Raw genomic sequence first — 9161 nt, forward strand, 5'->3', positions numbered from 1 at the left:
ATTTGAACCAAACAGTGGCACACTGTGAAAATACCTCACTACAAAAGTCTGACAGTAATAATTTAGGAAGTACACCAAGGAAAAAGTGCTTTGTTAGATTATTGTACTTTATATTTTTGGATCATTATTACTGATTTCCATTTACTATTGTAGCTGGTGCAGGTGGTACTTATATTAACTTGTTTTGTCTGTAAATTGTGATGTGAAAAATAATTACAGCTTCATAATATTTATTTATCCATGAAATGTGCAAAGCATAAAATGTATGCTTGTCAGCTTAAGTATTTTAACATCTGCATCTGGGTAGAAGTACTTGACCCAACAAAAACTGGGAGAAAGATTTGAATATGTACAACCGGGACTGCTTTTGTCCGTGTAGCACAAAAGTTTTTGCCTTATTAGGCATCACAGTTAAGAGTCTCATGAACGTCACTCATCAGACTTGTGCGGCTTGCCAGCCCTAGTTTAGTGTTGCAACTCAAAATGAGCATCAACAAGCTCACTATATGAGCTGTGGCCCACTCAGTCATTCATTCATTTAGAGATGATTTGTTTGCTATTAGCTGTCCATGGCAGATGGAAAATAGCGCATAAAAGCTGACATGTGAGGCCTTTATGTTTTTTTCTCTCTCATTGCAACTGTCAAAGACAACAGACAATTCAGCTGGCACAGTTTGAGGAAGCCTGTTAAATCTGTGTCATAAAGACTGTCTCCGCAGCAGATTCAGTTCAGTTAGAAAAAAAAAAAAAGAAAAAGAAAGAAATCACCTCATTAATAGAGCAGCTTATTTTTATCTGCCACTGCTCCCGCCATCCCTTCTATTTGTGTCATGCGTTTATGCAAGTCTGCTGTATATTTTTAAACTGGCAAGGAATAACCGAAGCTGTGATCATCGATGACGCAGGTTCAAGGGAAGAACCTGTCACCATGCACATGTTCCCTGCACATGCACGCTCGCACTCGCACACATTCTTGATGTGACAGACTTTGTGGAGTTGCATCAAGTTGTTTTCAGCTTGTCGTGTTGGGGCACAGCAGGTGTTGTGGGGGAGTGTCCCTGGTATTTCTGTACATTTTCCCCAGTCCGTTTTGCCCCATGTGAGATTTCCACACAACCTTTCAGCAAAGACATGGAAACTGGCACTCTGACTGCCAACAGAGAAACCAGCCCTGAAGCTGCAGTGAATTCTGCAGATTTAAACTTCATTCATGTTCTTTTCCTTGAATGAAAACTTAATTAACGTAACAGTCAGAGATTTTTCAGAGACTGAGGTTATGTGTGAACCAGTGGCCTAGTGCTATATGTTTACTACTTGTAAATGAAGTGTAAAACAGTGGTAGGAACTTTTCTTCACTGTATATGGGAATGTGCATTAGTGAGTCCATTTTGGGTTAAAGTCGTGGACTTCTTGAGTAACTGGTCAGGCTCAGTGATTCCCCTGACTCCTGCTGTATGTTTATTAGGGGACAGATCGCAAATACCGAATATATCAAAAAGAACCTTTTCTGTGATTATGGTGGGCTTGGTCACAGCTTCCAGAGTTATCTTAAGACACTGGAAAACCCCTGTATCTCCTAATATGAAAGACTGGTCTAATGCAATGGTGGAGACTGCATCTTATGAATCTATGCTTCACAAACTGTAAACTAACAAGGAGGATGGGATGACCTCTTGGGATCTTTTTTGGACCTACACGAGGACTAATGCAAACTTAATATGGCACAGCTCCTTTTCTTTATTCTGTGGACTGGATTTCCCCCACATTTATTTACTTTTTTTTACTTGGTTCTCTTATTTTATTTTTCTAATTTTATTTTTCCTCTTTGAAATGTCAGAATATGTTTATGCCAAGAGTCTGAGATGTATGACCAACCCTTTACTCAGAAAAATTCAATAAAAATTTAAATGAGAGAAAAAAAAAAATAATAATACGTCTAATTTAAAACACGCACAATTTAGAATCACCAATTAACCTAATGAGCATGTCTTTGGACGGAGGAAGCTGGAGTACCTGGAGAGAACCCACGCAGAAATGACCCATGGATTCGAACTCAGAAGAATAAAGCGTCAGTTAAATCCAACAGATTTTTTATTTGTGTCTACTGACACGTGTCAAAAACCATGTCATTTGAACCAGTTAAGTTGTCACAACAGGTATAGCACACACAACACTCATGTTGACAGCACCTAAATGAAATGCAGATAGTATTAATGTTTCCAAGTGAAACTGGGAGATGTGAACTTCCAGCAGGGTCAAGGTTAGGGCACATTTGTATTTGTATGTATTTGTCTGTCTGTGCCAAGAGCTTTCTGCTGATTTGAAAGGTGAGGTAGAAATAAAGATCATTATTATAAATATTAAGTCATCCTTACAGTTCAGACACTGTAAACAGACACCACTTTACCATCAAGAGCTACGAAGACCGAGTACAGAGGGACAAACACAGTTGGTGTCTCATAGGCAGCCCAGGCAGCAACGATAAGGCCAATCCTGATGTATCCTGAAACAGACATACAAACCATTAGAACAGAGGAGAGAGAAAAGCCTTGAATTCACAGACAGCTTCCTCACACGTGTCCTAAAGTCATCTTTCAATCACTGTGACATCTATCAGCATCAATGCCCTAACAGTGGGTCATGTGACATGGAAGCTATTCAGAAAACCTTTTGACCATGAATAAAATATTACTTTAAAAACGACGAAACCAATATAAAGAGAAGTTTCTGATTTGTCCTGTGTAGTAGTAATTTAAGTCCAATGACTAAGACTAAATAAAAAATTAACACAGCTTTCTATCAATGTACCAAGACTAAGGTGTAGTTTAGAGCCTCATTTTGTTGAAAAATCAGGGATTAGTCACACTTCACAAATTCATAGAAGAATACGTTATTTAGATTTTCCTTATTATTATTAATAATAAAAATGCCAGCAACTGATTATTTGCTTTTTCCAAGCTGCCTATGACTGCTTAATGTTCATAAGCTAATAACATTAGTAACATTACTGATACACACACAAAACACAAATTTAACTGCCACAGCTTTCTGTCACTTTAAAACAGAGTATCTCAGTTGTGGAAAGTTCAAATTAATGTTGCATTTCTGTAAAAAGAAAAAAGAAATGAACCCACAGACGTTACCAGAAAAATGAACACCTGAACAAACTCCCATTAGTGGTAAGAACTAACTAAAATGACAGATATTACACCAGATACTTTGACCTAATAGCCACTTTTATTACTCAAATCTGTGTCCATAGAAGGACATGGACTAACATGGAAGAAGCAGAGTTTGTGACCTATAGTGCAGTCAGCCACTCCACTTTTGGAGAACAATCATGACGTCCATGTTTAAGAACACTCTGTAGTGCAGAGAAAAGGTGGACTGCCCATGGAACCCCTGTTGCTGGGCAACAAATTCAAGAGTAAACAAATGTGGTCACATGATGCTGCTGCTAGGCAACATCTTCAAAAGCAAGGAATTGTGGTCATGTGACTGAAAGATCAAAGACATGACATCAAAGGCAAATACGTGAGGTCACATGATCATGTCATTTTCTTTAAAGGACCATCTGCAAATTAGCAGTCACATTATCGACTATCGACATTATCGACTTGGTGAGACATATCGACTTTCGAGAGACTTTGACACAGTTCACGACAAACCTTGACACAGTCTACAACAGACTACAGAAATACAGCGTACATTGGATTCTACATTGTCCTTGCTACTCGGATCAATGGCCCAAAGAAGCGACCCAACCTACAGACAGGAGTCTGCAATGACTCCTCAGAATACTGCCGCCCCGAAGTTGTTAGGATTCACCGGGGACGAAACGGACCTCGACTTGTGTGTTGAGGAAGTCCGCAATCTGCGACGTCAGCCAAAATCAGAGAATTTCTCTGCAAGCCTCAGTGACAACAAAGAGCTGCTGGCTGAGAGAAAAAATACGGAGGAAGAGAAGAAGGCTCTGGAGCACCTGAAGAACCAGCTGGAAGAACAGAAGGAGAAAAATAAACAGCTCCTCCAACAGCTGGAGGAGACTAAGACAGAAATGTCAAAAAGCAGACAAGAACTGAGTGACAAGAACACTGAAATGGAAAAACAGATGATAGAACTGCAGAAGACAAACAAACATCTGGAGGAGACTCAGAAAGAAATGGTGAACAAAACTGAAGCTCTGAAAGACCAGAGTGAAGTTGTGGAGCAAGAAAACACAGACGAGAGAAACAAACAAATGATGAAAAAGAAAAAGCTGGAAGACAAGAATAAAGAAATGGAGGAGAAGATTAAACAGCTGGAGGAGACCAAGAAAGACATGCTGAAAAGCAGACGAGAACTGAGGGAGAAGAACATTGAAATGGAAAAACAGATGACAGAACTCCAGAAGAAAAACAAATATCTGGATGAGACTAAGAGAGAAATGGTCAAGAAAACTAAAGAACTGAAAACCCAGCATGAAGATGTGGAGCAAGAAAACCTCGTACTGGGACAAAATGTTAAACATCTGGAGGAGACCATGAAAGACATGGAGAAAAGAAGTGAAATGCTGACAGAGAAGAACGCAGATCTGGAGCGGGAGAAGAACGATCTGGAGACGAAGAGTAAAGCAATGATGGAGAAACGCGAAGAACTGAAAAATAAGTTTAAAGACTTAATTAGAGGGAAGAAAGAGCTGAAGGAGAAAAATAAAGAACTGGAGGGGCAGAAGAGAGAAACAGAGGAGAAGAATAAACAACTGGAGGAGCAGAAGACAGAAATGTCAAAAAGCAGACAAGAACTCAGTGAGAAGAACACTGAAATGGAAAAACAGATGATAGAGCTGCAGAAGAAAAACAAACATCTGGAAGAGGCTCCGAGAGAAATGGTGAAGACAACTGCAGATCTGAAAGACCAGAGTGAAGATGTGAAGCAAGAAAACATCATACTGGGACAAAATGTTAAACATCTGGAGGAGACCATCAAAGAAATGGAGAAAAGGAGTGAAAAGCTGACAGAGAAGAACGCAGAGCTGGAGCGGGAGAAGAACGATCTGGAGACGAAGAGTAAAGCAATGATGGAGAAAAGTGAAGAACAGCAAAATAAGTTTAAAGACTTAATTAGAGGGAAGATAGAGCTGACGGAGAAAAATAAAGAACTGGAGGAGCAGAAGAGAGAAACGGAGGAGAAAATTAAACAACTGGAGGAGCAGAAGACAGAAATGTCAAAAAGCAGACAAGCACTGAGTGAGAAGAACACTGAAATGGAAAAACAGATGACAGACCTCCAGAAGAAAAACAAACATCTGGAGGAGACGAAGAGAGAAATGGTGAAGAAAACTAAAGATCTGAAAACCCAGAGTGAAGGTGTGAAGCAAGAAAACACAGAGGAGAGAAACACACAAATGATGGAAAAGAAAAAGCTGGAAGACAAGAATAAAGAAATGGAGGAGAAGATTAAACAGCTGGAGGAGACCAAGAAAGACATGTCGAAAAGTGAGCGAGAACTGAGGAAGAAGAACACTGAAATGGAAAAACAGATGAAAGACCTCCAGAAGAAAAACAAACATCTGGAGGAGACTAAGAGGGAAATGGCGAAGAAAACTAAAGATCTGAAAACCCAGCATGAAGAGGTGGAGCAAGAAAACAACGTACTGGGACAAAATGTTAAACATCTGGAGGAGACCATGAAAGAAATGGAGAAAAGGAGTGAAACGCTGAAGGAGAAGAATGCAGAGCTGGAGCGGGAGAAGAACGATCTGGAGATGAAGAGTAAAGCAATGATGGAGAAACGTGAAGAACTGAAAAATAAGTTTAAAGACTTAATTAGAGGGAAGAAAGAACTGAAGGAGGAGAATAAAGGACTGGAGAAGCAGAAGAGAGAAATGGAGGAAAAAATTAAACAACTGAAGGAGCAGAAGACAGAAATGTCAAAAAGCAGACAAGAACTGAGTGAGAAGAACACTGCAATGGAAAAACAGATGACAGACCTCCAGAAGAAAAACCAACATCTGGAGGAGACTCAGAGAGAAATGGTGAAGACAACTGAAGATCTGAAAACCCAGAGTGAAGATGTGAAGCAAGAAAACATCGTACTGGGACAAAATGTTAAACATCTGGAGGAGACCATGAAAGACATGGAGAAAAGGAGTGAAACGCTGACGGAGAAGAACGCAGAGCTGGAGCGGGAGAAGAACGATCTGGAGACAAAGCGTCAAGGAATGGTGGAGAAAAGTGAAGAACAGAAAAATAAGTTTACGGACTTAATGAGATTACAGATAGAGCTGACGGAGAAAAATAAAGAACTGGAGGAGCAGAAGAGAGAAATGGAAGAGAAAATTAAACAACTGGAGGAGACCAAGAAAGACATGCTGAAAAGCAGACGAGAACTGAGCACGAAGAACACTGAAATGGAAAAACAGATGACAGACCTCCAGAAGAAAAACAAACATCTGGAGGAGACTAAGAGAGAAATGGCGAAGAAAACTAAAGATCTGAAAACCCAGAGTGAAGATGTGAAGAAAGAAAACATCGTACTGGGACAAAATGTTAAACATCTGGAGGAGACCATGAAAGACATGGAGAAAAGGAGTGAAAAGCTGACAGAGAAGAACACAGCGCTGGAGCGGGAGAAGAACGATCTGGAGACGAAGAGTAAAGCAATGGTGGAGAAAACTGAAGAACTGAAAAATAAGTTTAAAGACTTAATTAGAGGGAAGATAGAGCTGACGGAGAAAAATAAAGAACTGGAGGGGCAGAAGAGAGAAACGGAGGAGAAGAATAAAGGACTGGAGGAGCAAATGAAACAACTGGAGGAGACCAAGAACGACATGCAGGAAACATGTAAAATCCTGAAAGAGAAAAACAACGATTTGGATCAGGAGAAAAAAGACCTGGTGGAGAAAAACACACATCTGGAGGAGAATTTGAAAGAAATTCAAGAGAAGAACAAAGAGCTGAGGAAGAAGAATGGAGATTTAGAGCAAGAGAAAACTAAATTGGAGGAGAGGAATCAAGAAATGGAGGAGAAAATTCAAGACCTGCGGAAGAGGAATAATGAATTACTGCTGAGAAATAAAGAACTGAGGCAGAACAAGACAGAAACAATGGAGAAAAATAAAGAACTGAGGGAGAAGAAGAGAGAAATAGAGGAAAAATACATGGAAATGAAGGAGAAGATCAGAGAAGCAGAAGAGGTTAAGAAAGAAATGGAGAAGAGAAATGCTACTCTGGAAGAGGTTGAGGTAAAGAAAGAAACAGAGACCGAGGAGAAAGACTCCACAGAGTCAAAGAAGAAAGAAAAGAAGAAGAAGAAGAAGGGTTTCTGGAGATGGCTGTGCGGAACGCAGAGTGAAAGAATGTGAGATTGGCAGATCCTAGTTGTTCAGGTTGGCCAAAACCATCGTCTTTCACCCTTCCTCCATCTCAGCCATCCTAACCTCATCCTCCCCATCCTCTCCACACTACCTCTGCTACCAGATCTCCACCACCCTCACCCCATGACCCATCCACCTCAACTCTCCACCCTCCCTCCATGACCCATCCACCTCAACTCTCCACCCTCCCTCCATGACCCATCCACCTCAGCTCTCTGGAGAGAGAAAGAAGAGTGAAAGAATGTGAGATTGGAAGATCCTGGTTGTTCAGGTTGGCCAAAACCACCTTCTTTCACCCTTCCTCCATCTTAGCCATCCTAACCTCATCCTCCCCATCCTCTCCACACTACCTCTGCTACCAGATCTCCACCACCCTCACCCCATGACCCATCCACCTCAGCTCTCCACCCTCCCTCCATGACCTATCCACCTCAGCTCTCCACCCTCCCTCCATGACCCATCCACCTCAGCTCTCCACCCTCCCTCCATGACCCATCCACCTTAGCTCTCTGGAGAGAGAAAGAAGAGTGAAAGAATGTGAGAGTGGCAGATCCTAGTTGTTCTGGTTGGCCAAAACCATCGTCTTTCACCCTTCCTCCATCTCAGCCATCCTAACCTCATCCTCCCCATCACCTCAGCTACCAGATCTCCACCACCTTCCCTCCATGACTCATCCACCTTAGCTCTCTGGAGAGAGAAAGAAGAGTGAAAGAATGTGAGAGTGGCAGAGCTTAATTGTTCAGGTTTGCCAAAACCCCCTTCTTTCACCCTTCCTCCATCACAGCCACCCTAACCGCTCCATCCTGTCCACATTACCTCTGCTACCAGATCTCCACCACCCTCACTCCTCATTTTTTCCCATCCTCCCTCCATGACCCATCCACCTCAGCTCTCTACCCTCCCTCCATGATCCATCCACCTTGACCCCGCCTCCATTACTCCACCATTCCCGTCTCCCACACCCTCACCCCTCTTCTCTTCACCATCCTTCCATTACTCTACTCCCCTACTCCCCCCAGAACCCCCCTACCCACCCAGAGCCCCCCAGCCCCCTCGAGAACCTCCCCAAGCCCCCGCCACCCACACCACCGCCCTATCAATGCCCCACGCCCCACGACCCACCAACACCCCTGCCCCTAACAGCCTAAAGCCACCCAGCCCACAGCCCCACTACACCGCCCCGCCCCCGCCCCAACAGCCCCACTACATCGCCCCCCGCCCCGCCCAGCCCCACTACACCGCCCCCCGCCCCGCCCCTAACAGCCCCACTACACCGCCCCCGCCCCGCCCCTAACGGCCCCACTACACCCCCTGCCCCCACCCCCTAACACAAACCTAAAAAACATAAAAAATAATAATAAAAAAAATAAACATAAAAAAAAAAATACATTTTGTGTGTCTATGTGTCTCTATTTATGAACAAGAAAATACAACTGCAACACATTATAGCAGTTTTTACAATGACAGGTTAATATTAATACGTTTTATTGTAGAATTAGTCAGTGGCTACAGGTTTGATATTGTTTAAGTAAGGTTGTCGTTTCTGTCCATTCAATAGGATGTCTTTGAGGACACCAGTGCAGTGACTGGAAACCTACCAAGCACACTGATGATAAGGGTTCATGTTTTTAAAACCAGTTCCACAATAGTTGGGATAAAGTTCTGTTAATGAGCAGCCTGAACAGGATTTCTCTCATCTATCCAATCCTGCCTCACTGAGTGTTTTCTTTAAAGAATGGTAACAAATGAATAAAAATTAAGGGTAACAATAATTTTGCAACGCACACATCGTAAAAAAAATTAA

The 9161-nt window shown here is 42.2% G+C and overlaps 1 protein-coding gene across 1 annotated transcript; it reads left to right on the forward strand.

Annotated features, from left to right (window-relative positions):
- Window positions 1–1978: 1978 nt before the first annotated feature.
- Window positions 1979–8651, forward strand: LOC311491357 (uncharacterized protein; the record flags this gene model as incomplete). The annotated part of the gene is made up of 4 exons (XM_084549262.1): window positions 1979–5753; window positions 5970–6215; window positions 6315–7331; window positions 8377–8651. Exons 1-4 carry the CDS (start codon window positions 3743–3745, stop codon window positions 8649–8651), a joined length of 3549 nt encoding a protein of 1182 aa, XP_084405388.1. The 5' UTR covers window positions 1979–3742.
- Between the last annotated feature and the right edge of the window lie 510 nt (window positions 8652–9161).

The sequence above is a fragment of the Chelon labrosus genome (assembly GCF_963514085.1).
Source record: "Chelon labrosus genome assembly, chromosome: 8".
Classification (NCBI taxonomy): Eukaryota; Metazoa; Chordata; class Actinopteri; order Mugiliformes; family Mugilidae; genus Chelon; species Chelon labrosus.